The sequence below is a fragment of the Bubalus kerabau genome, chromosome 5 (genome assembly GCF_029407905.1).
Source record: "Bubalus kerabau isolate K-KA32 ecotype Philippines breed swamp buffalo chromosome 5, PCC_UOA_SB_1v2, whole genome shotgun sequence".
NCBI lineage: Eukaryota > Metazoa > Chordata > Mammalia > Artiodactyla > Bovidae > Bubalus > Bubalus kerabau.
Genome location: NC_073628.1, coordinates 108,935,742 through 108,953,313, shown reverse-complemented (window position 1 = coordinate 108,953,313; position 17,572 = coordinate 108,935,742). Strand labels below are relative to the sequence as shown.

Here is a 17,572-nt window from a genome sequence, read left to right as displayed (position 1 = left end):
GTCAAGTGGGCCTTAGGAAGCATCACTACGAACAAAGCTAGTGCAGGTGATGGAATTCCAGTTGAGCTCTTTCAAATCCTGAAAGATGATGCTGTGAAAGTGCTGCACTCAATATGTCAGCAAATTTGGAAAACTCAGCAGTGGCCACAGGACTGGAAAAGGTCAGTTTTCATTGCAATCCCAAAGAAAGGCAATGCCAAAGAATGCTCAAACTACTGCACAATTGCACTCATCTCACACGCTAGTAAAGTAATGCTCAAAATTCTCCAAGCCAGACTTCAGCAATACGTGAACCATGAACTTCCAGATGTTCAAGCTGGTTTTAGAAAAGGCAGAGGAACCAGAGATTAAATTGCAAACATCTGCTGGATCATGGAAAAAGCAAGAGAGTTCCAGAAAAACATCTATTTCTGCTTTATTGACTATGCCAAAGCCTTTGGCTGTGTGGATCACAATAAACTGTGGAAAATTCTGAAAGAGATGGAAATACCAGACCACCTGACCTGCCTCTTGAGAAACCTATATGCAAGTCAGGAAGCAACAGTTAGAACTGGACATGGAACAACAGACTGGTTCCAAATAGGAAAAGGAGTTCGTCAAGGCTGTATATTGTCACCGTGCTTATTTAACTTACATGCAGAGTACATCATGAGAAATGCTGGGCTGAAGCACAAGCTGGAATCAAGATTGCTGGGAGAAATATCAATAACCTCAGATATGCAGATGACACCACCATTATGGCAGAAAGTGAAGAGGAACTAAAAAGCCTCTTGATGAAAGTGAAAGTGGAGAGTGAAAAAGTTGGCTTAAAGCTCAACATTCAGAAAACGAAGATCATGGCATCCGGTCCCATCACGTCATGGGAAATAGATGAGGAAACAGTGGAAACAATGTCAGACTTTATTTTTGGGGGCTCCAAAATCACTGCAGATGGTGGTTGCAGCTATAAAATTAAAAGATGCTTACTCCTTGGAAGAAAAGTTATGACCAACCTAGATAGCATATTGAAAAGCAGAGACATTGCTTTGCCAACAAAGGTCCGTCTAGTCAAGGCTGTGGTTTTTCCTGTGGTCATGTATGGATGTGAGAGTTGGACTGTAAAGAAAGCTGAGTGCCGAAGAATTGATGCTTTTGAACTGTGGTGTTGGAGAAGACTCTTGAGAGTCCCTTGGACTACAAGGAGATTCAACCAGTCCATTCTGAAGGAGATCGGCCCTGGGTGTTCTTTAGAAGGAATGATGCTGAAGCTGAAACTCCAGTACTTTGGCCACCTCATGTGAGGAGTTGACTCATTGGAAAGACTCTGATGCTGGGAGGGATTGGGGGCAGGAGGAGAAGGGGACGACAGAGGATGAGATGGCTGGATGGCATCACTGACTCGATGGACGTGAGTCTGAGTGAACTCCGGGAGTTGGTGATGGACAGGGAGGCCTGGCATGCTGCGATTCATGGGGTCGTAAAGAGTCGGACACAACTGAGCGACTGAACTGAACTGAACTGAACTTGATTACACTGATCTGTCAAAAGATTCCAAAACAATGGTGCTTTCAAATTTTGTTTTAATGTCCAATCTCAGGAAACATTAATGGCTTCCCTGTCTCACACCCATGGTCATAACTGACCCCATTGTGTGTGGAGGGTGTGTGTGTGCCATGCTTAGTCATGTCCGACTCTTTGGGACCTCATGGAGAGTAGCCTACCAGGCTCCATTGTCCTTGGGATTTCCCAGGCAAGAATACTGGAGTGGGTTGTCATTTTCTTCTCCAGGAGATCTTCCCAACCCAGGGATGGAACCCGGGTTTCTAAGATCTCCTGCTTGGCAAATTCTTTACCACTGCACCACCCGAGAAGCCTCCATCAATGACCCTATTAGTTAAACCCAATCAGTGTTCCTGGAATGAATCAATGATTGAGTCTTTGACACCCCTCCCCCCATGTATCCCTCCTGAATGAATATCTGATTCAATCAATTCATCTGATTATAGGCAAAGATCCAATCAGGATTTACCTGATGGACATTCAGAAATCTAATCAGTCATCACGTTCCCTATTGGATGATCGTAGTTGGATGGGGGAATACATAATTAGAAAGGCCTATAAAAAGCTGAAGCATCAAAGAAGAGGTGCAGAAACTTCTTCCTCTGGAGTCACTGCCTGGCTTCTCCACCAGATCTGACCTCTGAGTACCCTGCCAACTACAGCAGAGCTGGTAAGTTACAGACCTCAGCAAAGGACATGCGTGTTAAGTCACTTCCGACTAAGTCAGTGTCCGACTCTTTGAGATGCTATGGACTGTAGCCCACCAGGCATCTCTGTTCATGGGATTCTCCACTCAAGAATACTGGAGTGGCTTGCCATGCCCTCCTTCAGATGATCTTCCCAACCCAGGGATCAAACCTCAGTCTCTTATGTCTCCTCATTGACAGGTGAGTTCTTTACCGCTAGCACCACCTGGGAAGCCCTCAGCAAAGGAAACCCTCATCTTGATGGTGAGGTTTCCATTGGTGGCAAGCAGCAATGGATGTCAGGGAGATTTTCCTCTTTCTTTTCAGATGTATCATTTAGTCTCTAAGTGTAATTTTTCCTTAGCCCCAAATATCTTGATCTATGCTTTCCTTTATGGCATTTAAAAATATCTTAACCAACTAGATTTTATGTAATGAAAACATCTAATTATTTGGAATTTTATTTCTTGACATTAAAAATAGTTTGTGCAAATGGCATTCACTTTTAGGGGTATCTGCTGCCTTTTTCCAAGCCCGTTAACTGTGGAAGCTGAGGTTGGAGACTGCAGTGGGTTTCATGATGCTCTATTCCCATAGTTTTAAGGCCCGAAAGTGAAAGTCATTCAGTCGTGTCCAACTCTTTGCAACCCCAGGGACTATACAGTCCATGGAATTCTCCAGGCCAAAATACTGGGGTAGGTAGCCTTTCCTTCTCCAAGGTATCTTCCTAACCCAGGGATCGAACCCAGGTCTCCCGCACTACAGGCAGATTCTTTACCATTGAAGCCACAAGACCCTAAGTGAGTGTCTGAAAGGTTTCCCCCTGAAAATATTCACCTTTCAGGCTCCTGGAATCCACTTCCCAGTGCAACATAAATTGAGCACAACAGTGAATGGAAATGGATGGGCTAGTGGTTGGGTTTCTTCCTCCTTGGTCCTTATGAGATGCTTGTTTTGGTGCCCATAGGGGCAGAGCTATGGCTTTTTCCTCACTGAGCCCAGAGTAAAACTGTGAAAAACTGAGGCTATTCCACAACTGCAAGAGCAGAGATTTCCACTCTGAGTTGGTTCCTCTGAAGAGTGGGGAGACAGATGAAGGGGTGTTCATGCTTACCTGAGAAAGATGCCTTCTTCTCTCCAAGTTCTTACAGGATTCCTTTAGGAGCAGATTCAGGATGAGTATCCAGAACCCCCTGAGACTCCTGAACCTGGCAGGAAAGAGCCTACTAACTGATGAGGCCTTGACCATTTCTACTCTGGAGCATCTGCCCATTGAGCTCTTCCCCCCACTCTTCATGGAAGCATTCTGTGGAAGACACAGAAAGACCTTAAAGGCCTTGGTGCAAGCCTGGCCCTTTGTCCGCCTGCCTCTTGGGGGCCTGATGCAGACACCTCATCTGGGAACCTTACAAGCAGTGCTGGATGGACTCGATGTCCTGCTCACACAGAAGGATCGTCCAAGGTGAGTCAGATGCATGTAACCTGGTAAGATGTGGGCAGTCCTGAAGAGACAGGTAACAGCAGGAGAGTAAATGACAAATGGATGGACCAGTGGCTTCTGATGATGCCAGTGAAGAAACAGAGACTTGGTCATTGCTGAGTTCACTTTGCTGAATGCCTTCTAGCAGTGCAGGTGTGCCTAAAATGCAAGGAAATGTGAAAGTACATGCCCAGCCTCCTCTCAGGGATGCCTAAGGGCACTAGAGTAGAAAGTTAGGGGAAATGGCAAGGGAAAGGAGATGGAGGGATGTGAGGCAGAGAGGGAAGAGGGCAAGGAAGAAGGTGATGTCAGGAATGTGAAGTAAAAGCTGAGGTGCAAAGTCAGAGTGTTGCCTAATTTTGTGTGAATCTAAAAACTATAGCTGCCAATCTGCTGATTCCCCACAGGAAGTGCAAACTGCGTGTGCTGGATTTAAGGAATATTGGCCAGGACTTCTGGAGAATGTGGTCTGGATCCAGTGTCCATGTGTCCTCAAGCTCATCAATGGTACCAATGGCTGAGGATGGGTCAAGGATCGAGAAGCCCTTGGCTCCCTTCGAGGTGTTCACAGAACTTCACCTCAAGGAAAGAACCATGAATGAATTCCTCACTTACCTCCTAAAGTGGATAGAGCAGAGAGACCCTTTCATACACTTGTGCTGTAAGAAGCTGAAAATTGTTTCATTTCCCATGGATAATATTATGAAGGTCCTGAGCATGGTGCAGCTGGACTGTATCCAGGAGTTACATGTGAATTGCACCTGGCATCTGTCCACTCTGGCCATGATTGCTCCTCTCCTGGGCCAGATGAGCAATGTGCAGAAACTGTTTGTCTCCCACATCCATCTGCCTGATCCTGAGGAGTGGGATGAGCAGCACATTGTCAAAATTACTTCTCAGTTCCTGAGGCTGCACCACCTCCAGGATCTCCATCTGGAATCCCCTTTCTACCTTGAAGGCTGCCTGGACCAGATGCTCAGGTGAGTGTGTACCACTGACCAGCAAATAGAGGGGAAAAGCTGGAAGTAGTGACAGATTTCCTCTTCCTGGGCTCTAAAATCACTTCAGATGGTGACTGCCCCCATGAAATCAGAAGATATTTGCTTCTTGAAAGGAAAGTTATAACAAACCTAGACAGTGTTTAAAAAGCAGAGACATCCCTTGGCCACAGAGGTGCACATACTCAAGACTATGGTCTTCCCAGTGGTCATATGATTGTGAGAGCTGGGCCATAAAGAAGGCAGAACACCAAGAATGAATGCATTTGAACTGTGGTACTGGAGAAGACTCCTGAGAGTCCTTTGGAAAGCAAAGAAATTAAACCAGTCAATCTTAATGAAAATCAATCCTGAATACTTGTTGGAAGGGCTGATGCTGAAATTGAAACTCCAGTATTTTGGTCATCTGATGCGTACAGCTGACTCATTGGAAAAGTCCCTGATGATGGGAAAGATTGAGGGCAGAAGCAGAAGAGGGTGTTAGAGGATGAGATGGCTAAATGGCATCACTGACTCATTGAACAGAAACTTGGGCAAACTTCAGGAGATGGTGAGAGACAGAGAGGCCTTGGCATGCTGCAGTCCATGGGATTACAAAGAGTCAGACATGACCGGGCAATTGAACAACAATAGCTTAGGTGACTTGAAAATAATTAAGGGAATGGAGCGTTGAAGATGAAAAATTCCATCAGTCATGAGCATTTTAAACAGAAGCTCCATGCTCACTGGTTTTGTGACCACAATGAGCCTAATTCCCCATCTATAAAGGTCGATTTTTTTCTCCATGTGTGTATGCTAAGTCACTCAATCATGCCCAGTTCTCTGTAATCCTATGGACTGTAGCCCATCAGGCTTCCCTTTCCATGGGATTTTCCAGGCAAGAATACTGGAGTTGGTAGCCATGCACTCCTCCAGGAGATCTTCCTGACCCAGGAATAAAACCCCTGTCTTTTATGTCTCCTGGATTGGCAGGCCAAATCTTTACCAGTAGTGCCACCTGGGAAGCCTCAGATAAGCTTATTAATATATGGGAAATGCATGACTCTGGAGATGATGGTAATAGAGTAGGGATCAAAGGGATCATAAAAATTAGTAGATGGTTTGCAGATAAAGCAGGGATGTAAGTGAGCCTGTGCAGACTGGCATCCTCAGTGGATGTTGTGGGATCTTGTCCAGGTTGGTCCTCTATGCATGTCACACAAAAGCCTCACCTGCCTGAGATGGGTACCTGGGGCCAAAGCATGTGTGAAGGAAGCATGGATTGGAAGCATTTTAAGTATATCTCTTACTATTAAATTTTAGTGATACCCACTCTCAATTGAAACAAGGTATCAGGCTCTCCTCTGAACTTGTCCTAGTGCATCCCATTATCTTCATTCATCCTCAGACAGAAGTGGAGTAAGTTTTTCTCTGCTTGCCTAATGAGAGTTTTCAAGACTCTATGTACTTGACCCAGTCACACAGAAGGGTAAATGACTCTGGCTACAATAAGACTGGCCATTCTGGGTTTCAATCCTTATCAGATCATCATACCAAATCTGGGCTTGGGCAGATCACTTGTCTCTCAACTTGTGGTCAGTTTTCACCTCAAGTTTCTAAGACCTAATGTCTCTGTTTCTCCTCAGGTGCCTGATGAAGCCCTTGGACAACCTTTCAATAACTCACTGCCTCCTTAGAGATTCAGACTTGACCCATCTGTCCCAGAGCCTGAACATCAGTCAGCTAAAGAGCCTGAATCTGAGTGGGGTCACCATGACCTACTCTAGTCCTGAGCTCCTCCCAGCTCTGCTGGAGAAAGTTTCAGCCACCCTCCAAGAGCTATACTTAGAGCAATCTGGGATCAGGGACTCCCACCTCGAGGCCATCTTGCCTGCCCTGGGCCACTGCTTCCAGCTCACATCCTTCAGTCTGCGTGGGAACCTCCTCTCCATGGCCATCATGGAGAAGATGCTGCGACATACCTCTGAGCTGCCCAGTTTAAGTCGAGAGCTGTACCCTGTCCTTCAGGAGAGTTTCAGCTCTCAGGGGATCCTCCAACCTGGGAGACTTGCCCAGTGTCGGACTGAACTGCTTGAGATTCTGAAGGACTTAGGATGCCCCAGGACCATCTGGATTTGCTTCACCCCCTGTCCACACTGTGGAGATAACACATTCTATCATCCTGAGCCCATCATATATGGCGGTAACATTCCAGCCTAGATCCCAAGCTCTCTACTGAGCACTTGGAAACTGAAATCTTGGACAAGATACATCGTGAAGGGAAAACAGACATATGGTTTCAGACATCTACTCAATGTGAATGTGAAAAAGAAAGGTGATCCTACAGGGGAGCAGGATTGCAGGGAGAAATGTAGTCTCCCCAGTAATGCAATGCTTGTGGACATGTGTCCTGTAGAGTCATAAATAGGAACCTAAATTTATTTAGGTGGATTTGAACTTGAGATTCACATGTTGCAATTGTCCCTGGATTGTTGTTGTTCAGTCGCCCAGTCGTGTCCAACTCTTCAACCCCATGGACTGCAGAACACCAGGCCTCCCTGTCCCTCACCATCTCCTAAAGTTTGCCCAAGTTCATGTTCATTGCATCGGTGATGCCGTCCAGCCATCTCACCCTCTGACGCCTTCTTCTGCCCTCAATCTTTCCCAGCGTCAGGGACTTTTCCAGTGAGTCAGCTGTTCACATAAAATGACCAAAATATTGGAGCTTCAGCATCAGTCCTTCCAGTGAATATTCAGGATTGATCCCAGTAAGATTGACTGATTTGATCTCCTTGCTGTCCAAGTGAATTTCAGGAGTCTTCTCTAGCACCACAGTTCTAATCCATCAATTCTTTGGTGTTCTGCCTTCTTTACGGTCCGGGTCTCACAATCATACATGACCACTGGAAAAACCATAGCCTTGATTATGTGAATTTTTGTCAGCAGAGTAGTGTCTCTGCTTTTCAACACACTGTCTAGGTTTGTCATTATATATATATATATATATATACACACACATACATACACACATACTACTTGGAAATCGGCTAATGAGATTATAGTTCCACATTTCAGGCCCCTGGACAATGGCTGGGGCTATCTGCCTTCTGGGAAGGAGCTAGAAGATAACTTCTGATAGCAGTTGGCATGATGATGACAAGGTTGTGTGTGACTGACTCATGTTTAATTCTCTCCCTGGGTCCAAGCTCCTCAAGAGCCCACAGCACCTCCATCAGTGGCTCTCAGACTTGGAAATGTCTCATATTCCAGGACTGGTCACCTCTCTCTCTGCTCACATTCTTAGGTTTAGTCTTTCAAATGAGTTTGCTAGTCCGATCCCATCTTCATGAAAGGCAACACCAACAAAGGTGGCACTGTTCCTCTTGGCTGCACCCTTTAGTTTCTAGACTTTACCCTGAGAAAATTCGGGACACCCGGGTTTGATCCCTGGGTCGGGAAGATCCCCTGGAGAAGGAAATGGCAACCCACTCCAGTACTCTTGCCTGGAAAATTCCATGGATGGAGGAGCCTGGTGGGCTACAGTCCATGGGGTCACAAAGAGTTGGACACGACTGAGCAACTTCACTTTCTTTTCACTTTCACCCAGAGAAAAGTCTTTTAATCTCTCTCCAAGTCAGTGGAAAACAATATATCCATATTTTACACTGTCTTCAGTCATTCATAGGGCTGCTGTAGGAATGCCCAGCTCCAGGCTGCCCTACCCCGCCCTCACTTCTCACTGTGGCTTTGATCTGATCTCCATCAGAGAAGCCATGACTTAAACCGGAGGACCAACCATATCCCCGGGAGACTGTCCTTGCTCCCTGAATAGGCTCCTGATCTGCTCTTATTCCAACATGACACTGGCACAACAACTTGATACAAGGAGTTTAGTTTGTTTTCTTTGGGACAGCACCACTGTTCCTGTGAAGCTGCTTTATTTCTAGGCCATTTGAATAGTTTTAATATGGCCAAAGAATCCCCCAAAGATGATGCTTCCAGGTTTTCCTTTTTTGATGCAGTGTCAGGCACAGGTTAATCCCTTCCTTGACACACCCAGGGCTACAACTGCCAGTATTAGTAAAACTCGATCAGTGTTTGTGGGGTGAATCCAGGAATGTGTTTTGACTTCCCCTTTGACCTAATTATTTCTCTTTCCTGAAATGAAAATCTGATTCAATCTATCTGGAGAAAGACAAATTTAAGGATTAACCATCTGGATATTCTGGAATCTAACCTGGTATCACTTTCCAATCAGAAGTTACTTGTTGGAAGGGGAAAGAAATGATTAGAAAGTCCTCTAAAAGCCTCAGGCACCAAAGAAGGAATATAGAAGCATTGCCTGGGTTCTACAAGGGGTCTGAGGTCTGACCATCCTGCCAACCCAACCCCATCAGAGCTGGTGTGCTACTGACGCTCACATACTTGGCAGTTTTTTTTATTTTACTAGTTAGACTTTCTAAACAGAAACTTAAAAGCATTCCATATGCTATTTTTAAAGTCTCTCCCTGGTGTCTCAGTGGTAAAGAGACTGCCTGCCAATGCAGGAGACAAAGGTTCAATCCCTGCATCAGGAAGATCCCCTGGAGTTGGCAATGGCAACCCACTCCAGTATTCTTGCCTGGGAAATCCCATTGCCAGAGGAGCCTGACGGGCTACAGTCCATGGGGTTACAAAAGAACCTGACTCAACTTATTGACTAAAACAATAACAACTGGGTATGAAGTGTTCCATTCACTGAACTCCTTTCCAAAGCAGTAATGTTGCAGGAATGAAAGTAGGGGTGCAGGAGAATGATCAGATCCCAGGTCACATAAGAGTCTCTGGGAAGGCTGCCACATGTGGGTTTTGGTGTCGTGCAGGGAAGAATTCAAGAATGAACCTTTGTAAAGATAAAGAAGGTTTATAAAGGCCCACACTCCATAGAGATAGAGTGGGCCATCATGGAAAGCAAGAGAGGCACCAGGTTTGTCAATTTTTATAGGGGCGGGTAATTTTATAGGCTAATGAGTGGGAGTATTCCAGCTATCTTGGGGCAATAAAATATTAGTCACTCAGCTGTGTCTGACTCTGCAACCCCATGGACTACAGTCTGCCAGGCTCCTCTGTCCATGCAATTCTCCAGGCAAGAACACTTGAGTGGGTAGCCATTCCCTTCTCCAGGGGATCTTCCTGACCCAGGGATCGAACCCAGGTCTCCTGCATTGCAGGCAGATTCTTTTACCATCTGAGCCACCAGGGAAGCCCCTTTCATCTTGGGGAAGGGGTGGGGATTTTCAGGAATTGGACCACTGCCCACTTTTTGACCATTAATGTTCATAACCATTGTGGCAGCTGGGTTGTGCTACAATGAGCTATACTGAGGATCAAGGGCAAGTGCAAGTTGAGTCCACCATCCTGGACCTGGTTGTTTCTAATCAGTTTATGTCATGTCCTTCTTTTAAAGGTTGTGCCTTGCCTCTTTCCTGTCTCAGTAATTCTTATATATGTAAAGAAAGAATGTTTAAAAATGTATATCTCAAAGCTTTCCAGCTCAGATAGACTCCCACATCTTAATAACACTCTTAGTTACATGGCTTCTGCAATTTCTCATTTTAAATTTTTAAAGTGAAAACAATCTTTTCATTCAATTTATGGTACTGATCTCAACTTTTGGAGAGGAAACCCTTTAGAGATGATACTGCTTCCTTTTAGTCACTCCTTTTAATTTCTAAACACAACCCAGAGAAAAGTCTTCTAAATTTCCTTCTTCCCCAAGAGAAGGAAAACAAAAAAACAAAAAACCTACATTTTACACTATTTGCGTTACTCACATTGTCCCTCTAGGGACATCCAGATCCAACTACCCAGCCCTCACTCTTACTTCTCAAATGTGATTTTGACCTGATGTCTTCAGAGATGGTTTGACTTAAGATTGGAATACCAGTCACATCCCCAAAAGGACTTCCCTTTACTTTCTGAGTAGATTCCTGATCTCCACTTGTCTAATATAACACCTGAGTGATGATTGATAGAGGTGGATACTTTTATTTTGCTTCCTTTGGGAACAACACTACTGTCTTCATAAAGCAATTTTAATTCTGGGACATTTCGATAATTTTTTTATGGCTGAAGATCCCCAAACAACAGTACTTCAAAGTTTTGTTTTTTCTGTCACAAAAGGATAACCCCTTTCCTGTCTCACACCCAGGCCTATTACTATTAATATTAGTAAAGCCAAATCAATATTTGTGGGTGAATCAAGAAATCCAATACCCCTCCCTCATTCTTTATCCTGCCTGAATGAAATCTGATTCAATCAGTTCCTCTGAAGGTAACAAAGACCCAATCAGGATTAACCCAATAGACAGTCTGAAATCTAATCAGGTATCACTTTCTGATTGGCAGTTAGTTGTTGGAAAGAAGGAAGATGTGATTAGAAAGGTCTATATAAGCCTTAGACACCAACGAGATGCAGAATCTTCAGGGTTCCAGAGTCACCACCAGGATTCTCAAGTCTGAGGTGTGAGCAGCCTGCCAACCACAACAGAGCTGGTAAGTTACAGATACAAGTAAAGACACCTTCACTGTACCCATGGTCAACTGGTCTTGAATGGTGGCAGGCATATCAGGATGAAAGGAGAGATTAATTTTAAAAACTGCTTACTAGGGACTTCCCTAGGGATCCTGGAATTGGATCACTGCAGGATCGCAGGTTCATTCCTGATCTGGGAACTAAGACACCCCATGCCATGCTTCCAAAATTGAAAAATAAAAATAAATGAATAAAAATTATTTATTTTCATATATACTGATTTAAGATTTTGGTTTTACCTTGAATGTAGTATTGACTTAATCCCAAATATTTGATTGGTTCTTTTTAAATGTCTTAACAAAGCAGATGCTCTTTTTAGTAAAAAACATCTTTGGAATTTCATTTCTTTTTAAAATTTTTTTCTCTTTTTTTTGAAATTTTATTTCTTAAAATTTAAAATGTTTAGTTTGAGTACAAACATCATTCATTCTAGGGGTATCTCTTACCCTTTCCCAGCCCAGTGAACTGTGGGCTATATTGGGCCACATGATGCTCCTATTCCCATAGTTTTAAGGCTCTAAGTGATATATTAAAAATTTTCCCCCAAAAAAGATAAAGCTCAGCCTTTAACTCATGGTACCCACTTCCCAGTGACACATGATTAAGCCAAGCAGTGGATGGAAATGGATGGACTAATGGTTGGATTTCTCCCTTCTTGCTCCTTGTGAGATCATGCTCTAGTACCCATAGGGGTAGATCTATGGCTTTGTTCTCACTGAGTCCAGAGTGTAATTGGGACTAACAGGCACTTGCACTACTGCCAGGGCAGTGACCTTGGCCCTGAGATTCCTTTGAAGAGTGGGAGAGAGAGGTGTGTTCTTGCTTGGCCTGAGAAGAATGCCTTGTTCTCTGGAAGTTTTCACAGGATTTCTTTTGTAGCAGAGTCAGATCAGAATGAGTCTTTGGGCCCCACCCAGACTCCTGGACCTGGCAGCTATGAGCCTGCTAAGGAATGAGGACTTGGCCATGAGTTCTTTGGAGTTTCTGCCCATCGAGCTCTTCCCCCTACTCTTCATGGAAGCCTTCTATGGGAGTCACAGTAAGACCCTGAAGACCATGGTGTATTCCTGGCCATTCGTCCGCCTGCCTCTGGGGGGCCTGATGGAGCTGCCTCATCTGATAACCTTACAAGCAGTACTGGATGGACTTGATGTCCTGCTTTCCCAGAAGGAGCGCCCCAGGTGAGTCTAATCCAGGTAGCCTGGAAGGTTACTAGACATCCTGAAGAGACAGCTGGGGTCATAGAGTGAATGGCCAAGGGATGGACCAGAGGCTTCTGATGATGTCAATGAATTTCAGAGGCCTTGACCACTGCTGAGCCCTCTTTGGGAAATGCCTTCTGGAAGTGTAGGACTGTCTAAGATGCAGGGAAACCTAAAAGAACATGTCCCAGCCTCTTCCCAGGGATTCTTAAGGATTGTAGAAGTAGAAAATCAGGAAGGATGTAGGGGCAAAGGAGATAGAGGAAAGTGAGGCAGTATCCCTACTGAAGAGGAAGTGGGCAAGGCAGCAAGTAATGTCAGGAATCTGAAGTAAAAACTCAGGTGAGAAGTCTTAGTGTTGCCTATATTCTGAGACTGTGGTTTCATTCAGTTTGGATTTTAAACCATTGCTGCCCATCTGCTGTTTCCCCACAGGAGGTGCAAACTGCAGGTGTTGGATTTAAGGAATACTGGCCAGAACTTCTGGAGCATGTGGTCTGGATACATGGACCACATATACTCAAGCTCACTGACGGCACCAGTTCCTGAGGACAGGTCAAGGACAGAGCAGCCCTTGGCTCCCTTGGAGGTGTTCATAGAGATGAACCTCAAGGAATGGGCCATGGATGAGTTCCTCACCTACCTCATGAGGTGGGCAAAACAGAGAAAAGATTCCATACACCTCTGCTGTAAGAAGCTGAAGATCTTTGGAATGCCTGTGGAAAATATTATGAAGGTCCTGAGTATGGTGCAGCTGGACTGTATCCAGGATGTAGAAGTCAACCAGAACTGGCATCTGTCCAGCCTGGCCACATTCGCTCCTCTCCTGGGCCAAATGAGTAACGTGCAGAGACTCATACTTTCTGCCTCTGAAGAGCAGGAACAGCATGTTGTTGTCCAGTTTACCTCTCAGTTCCTCAAGCTGCACCACCTCCGGGATCTCATTCTGGAATCTCCCTTCTTCCTGTCAGGGCGCCTGGACCAGATGCTCAGGTGAGGGAGGCACCACTGGTTGAGAAACAGTGAACACAACTCTGCAATGTCAAGTGCACTGTCTTATTTTATGCTCTACCCTGAAGTGTGGTAACACACAGCTACCCAAGTCAAGGTCGAGGAACAAATGGATAGAGGCACTGGAAAGGGACACCAATCTAGGGAACTAGGGGATTGGAATCTACCAAAGAACAGTTTGAGGTTTCTACTTTAGGAGGAGAGATCTATGTCCAGATAACTTAGGAAAACAAGTGGAAAGGGTCTTGAGGAGGGACCTGAGCATTTCTAAACGGAAGCTCTGTGCTCTGCAAGTCTGTGGCCACAATGAGCCTCTCTCAAATTCCCTGTCCCTAAAATGTTGTTTTGCGCTTCAGATAAGATATTTAATATATGAGAAATGCATGGTTCTGGAGATGATGATAATGAGCCAAAGGGACAGTAGAAAGTGGTAGATCATTTGCAGATGACACAGGGACATAAATGAGCCCCTACAGACCGGAAACCTCAGTTGATATTGTGGGAAATTACCCAAGTTGTTTTTTTTATTCATGTAACCCAGGTACCTCACCAAGCCTGAGATATGAGTGCCTGAGCCCAAGCACAGACAGAAGAAAGCCTGAGATGAAAGTATCTTTTGCCTTCTCTCCCAGTACTAACGCTCAGAGATGCCTGCACTTGATTTAGATGTGATGTCAGGCTCTCCCTCTGAGCAGGTTCTGGATATTCCATTATGTTCATTCACCCTCATAAGGAAGTAGAGTATGTTACACCCTGCTTGACAGATTAAGAAAGAGAGATATCAAGGTTCTGTGTACTTCATTCAGTCACACAGTGAAGGTGAAAGAACTCAGGCTAAAATGAGACTGGGCATGTTGGATATTGACCTTTATTTGATGGTCAGAATGACCCTGGCCTTGGGCAAATCACTTGTTTCTTACCTGGAGGTCACCTGCCTCCCCTGTTTCTCAGACCTAATTGCCCTTTCTTCACAGGTGTCTGATGAGCCCCTTGGATAACCTCACGATAACTCACTGCCTCCTTACAGACTCAGACTTGACCCACCTGTCCCAGTGCCCAAGAATCAGTCAGCTAAAAGGCCTGGATCTGAGTGGTATCACCCTGGCTGACTTTAGTCCTGAGCTCCTTCAGGTTCTGCTGGAGCGAGTTGCAGATACCCTCCAGGTATTGGACTTAAATCAGTGTGAGATCATGGACTCCCAAATCGAGGCCATCCTGCCTGCCCTGAGCCACTGCTCCCAGCTCAGGTCCATCAGCATGTGTGGGAACCTCCTCTCCATGGCTGCTATGGAGAAGCTGCTGCGTCACACCTCAGGGCTGCCCAGGTTAAGTCAAGAGTTTTACCCAGCCCCTCTGGAGAGTAACAGCTCTCAGGCAGTTCTTTTAGAAGAGAGACTTGCCCAGCTTCGAGCTGAACTTATGGAGATTCTGAGAGACTTGGGACATCCCAGGACCATCTGGCTTAACTCCATCTTCTTTGCTTCCTATGACTACGACAAATACTCTCATTTAGAAATTATTGAATACATCCCTGCCTAGTTGGGTGCACCTATCAAAAGCTTTCTTCTGGGCACTTGGAAGTTGAAATCTATGTCACAGGTACATCATAAAGGGAAACCAGACCCATGGTTTCAGACATCTGCTCGTGTGAATGAGAAAAGGAAAAGTGAGCCAGTGAAGGTGCAGAAGGAAAATGTTGACCTGGAGAGCTAATGTGACTTTCAGGAACATGTGTCCCACAGAGTTATAAATGTGAACCTAAATGACTTTAGAGGGATTTCAGCTTGAGAAGCATAAGTTAAAGTTATCTCTGGTGGATGATTGTAAAGAAATGGTCAGAAATAAAAAGACCCCTAGTGTAAACCTACTGCTATCCTGCATGAAGTATTATCCTGTTTTCTCAGTTTATATCTTGGGGATTTCCAGATACTGATAAAATTTTAAAAGGCATGGAGTTGTCTATGATCTGAAACCTTACTATTTCTGCAAGTTCTTTATTCTATCTGGGGGCATCTCATCCCTCTTTGCTTATTTCTGTGTCTGTTCATTGAGTTAATACACACAAAGGGGAACATACTCAGTGGCCAATGAACTAGTGGAGTGAAGAGCTCTTGCCAGGGTCCTCACTGCTGATGCAGGTCATGACCCTGGACATGAGCAGTCCTCATGGTTCTCCTGGTGGGTCCATAAGTCTTAGTTCCTGGCTTTTGTGTTGCTGAGAAAGGGTTTGACTATATATAAGGCAAACCCTCCAGTTCTGGGAGGGGTAGTCCAAACTGTGAATAATCTGGAGACTCTGGATCTCACTAAACCATGCCTGCCATGGCTGGGTAGTGGTCCTTCTTGAATTAATCTAGTTGTGCACATTCAAATTCATTTTAGCAAAATGCTAAAATAGTATAGGCATTTAACATAGTTCTAGTATTTCTATGCCACATGTAAAAATTTATATCCTTTAGAGGGTAGATCATGTCAATGAGAGATTTACAAAATTCCCATAACACCTGTTTCTCACCGTCAGGGAAGATTAGAATAGCATGTTTTGCCATCAGATAATCAGGATGTATAACAAAACACCCATGGATATATGTGACCTCCTTGCCTGTGGTAAGACACAGTATAGCCAATAGGTTTGTTTTTGTTCTTCAGTTGCTGAGTCATATCCAACTCTTTGCAGCCCCATGAATTGCAGCATACCAGGTTTCTCCATCCTTGATTATCTCCCAGAGTTTGCTCAAACTGAGTTGGTGAAGCCATCCAACCATCTCATCCTCTGTCATTCCCTTCTCCTCCTGCCCTCAATCTTCTCAGCATTAGGGTCTTTTCCAGTGAGTCAGCTCTTCACATCAGCTGGCCAAATTATTGGAGCTTCAGCTTCAGCATCAATCCTTCCAGTGAATATTCATGGTTGATTTCTTTTAGGATTGACTGATTTGATCTCCTTGCAGTCCAAGGAACTCTTGAGTCTTCTCCAACACCACAGTTCAAAGCATCAATTCTTTGGTGCTGAGTTGTCTTTATGGTCCAGCTCTCAGATTGGTACATGATTTCTCTTCTCCAGGGGATCTTTCTGACCCAGGGATGGAACCTGGGTCTTCTGCATTGCAGGCAGATTCTTTGTCTGAGCCACCAGGGAAGCCAACCAATAGGGTACAATTGATCATTGTAGTAACAACATGGTAGTCAGGGTTGCCCTGCTCAGTCAAAAATCCCCATATAACTTGCAGTCTGCCCTCCATACTCTCATTTCCACATCCTTGGATTCCACCAACTTCAGATCCTGCAGAACTATATTTATTCTTAAAAGGATCTGTGTGTAAATGAATCTGAGTAGTTTAAATTCATGTTTCCAGGGCAACGTGCATATATAGGGATATATTAGAGGAGATTTATTATGGGAACAGGCTTTCATGGTTACAGATGCTGAGAAGTCCCACAATCTGCTGTCTGTAAGCTAGAGAACAAGCAAAGCCAGTGTTATAACTCAGACTGCGGATTAAGATTGAAAATCAGTTAAGCTGATAGTGTTATTCCAAGTCTGAGGCTGAAGACCTGAGAATCAAGGGGACCACTGTTTTAAGTTTCAGAGTATCGAGGCTCAAGACAGAAGCTCTAATGTTCCTGGGTAAGAAGACAAGAGAGAATTTGTCTTCTTGTTTCATTCAGACCCCCAGGACTGGATGATGCCCACCAATGTTGGTGAGAGTAAATCTCTTTACTCAGTCTACTGATTCCAATGCTCTTCTTTTCCAGAAACACTCTCCCAAACACACCCAGAATTAAAGGTTTACTAGTGATCTGGGTATGCCTTTACAAGAACCAATGTCCACACAAAAAATCTATGCATCTCACTGACCCTAAACAAAGGGCACTCATAAGAAGGCTTCCTGTTGGGGCTTCAGGGATTGGTGTAATTGGCTCAGAGGGGGACATGATATAGGGGTGACAGAACCTTAGGCAAGAACCTCAGTTTCTCCATGAAATGATAATAATGTTGGACACCCACCTTATGGGATATTTGTAGAATCCCATGAGATGATGCACTTGAGGGCTTAGCACTGGATCTGGCATATAGTAAAAGTTCAATAAATGAGTCTTTTCTT

The 17,572-nt window shown here is 44.7% G+C and overlaps 2 protein-coding genes across 6 annotated transcripts; both read left to right on the top strand.

The window, feature by feature from the left end:
* Positions 1–2,081: 2,081 nt before the first annotated feature.
* On the top strand, positions 2,082–7,155 carry LOC129653207 (PRAME family member 8-like). Of its 2 annotated transcripts, none has more exons than XM_055582651.1 (4): positions 2,082–2,209; positions 3,368–3,687; positions 4,113–4,685; positions 6,329–7,155. In XM_055582651.1, the coding sequence occupies exons 2-4, from the start codon at positions 3,401–3,403 to the stop codon at positions 6,900–6,902; spliced, it is 1,434 nt and encodes a 477-aa protein (XP_055438626.1). In that variant the 5' UTR covers positions 2,082–2,209; positions 3,368–3,400; the 3' UTR covers positions 6,903–7,155. The 2 variants fall into 2 exon arrangements, with proteins under 2 accessions (XP_055438626.1, XP_055438627.1); XM_055582652.1 differs by lacking the exon at positions 2,082–2,209 and adding an exon at positions 2,244–2,426.
* Positions 7,156–7,296: 141 nt separating this feature from the next.
* LOC129653208 (PRAME family member 8-like) lies at positions 7,297–15,334 on the top strand. 4 transcript variants are annotated; one of them, XM_055582657.1, is made up of 4 exons: positions 7,297–11,216; positions 12,139–12,437; positions 12,894–13,451; positions 14,444–15,334. In XM_055582657.1, exons 2-4 carry the CDS (start codon positions 12,151–12,153, stop codon positions 15,006–15,008), a joined length of 1,410 nt encoding a protein of 469 aa, XP_055438632.1. In that variant the 5' UTR covers positions 7,297–11,216; positions 12,139–12,150; the 3' UTR covers positions 15,009–15,334. The 4 variants fall into 4 exon arrangements, with proteins under 4 accessions (XP_055438632.1, XP_055438628.1, XP_055438631.1 ...); XM_055582653.1 differs by having other exon boundaries at positions 12,136–12,437; XM_055582656.1 differs by having other exon boundaries at positions 12,122–12,437.
* The last annotated feature ends 2,238 nt before the right edge of the window (positions 15,335–17,572 follow it).

Coding starts and splice junctions, on each gene's coding strand:
- LOC129653208 (XM_055582657.1), top strand. CDS start 12,151: ATGAGTCTTTGGGCCCCACCCAGACTCCTGGACCTGGCAGCTATGAGC. Junction 12,438..12,893: donor TCCCAGAAGGAGCGCCCCAG/GTGAGTCTAATC, acceptor GTTTCCCCACAG/GAGGTGCAAACTGCAGGTGT. Junction 13,452..14,443: donor CGCCTGGACCAGATGCTCAG/GTGAGGGAGGCA, acceptor CTTTCTTCACAG/GTGTCTGATGAGCCCCTTGG.
- LOC129653207 (XM_055582651.1), top strand. CDS start 3,401: ATGAGTATCCAGAACCCCCTGAGACTCCTGAACCTGGCAGGAAAGAGC. Junction 3,688..4,112: donor ACACAGAAGGATCGTCCAAG/GTGAGTCAGATG, acceptor GATTCCCCACAG/GAAGTGCAAACTGCGTGTGC. Junction 4,686..6,328: donor TGCCTGGACCAGATGCTCAG/GTGAGTGTGTAC, acceptor GTTTCTCCTCAG/GTGCCTGATGAAGCCCTTGG.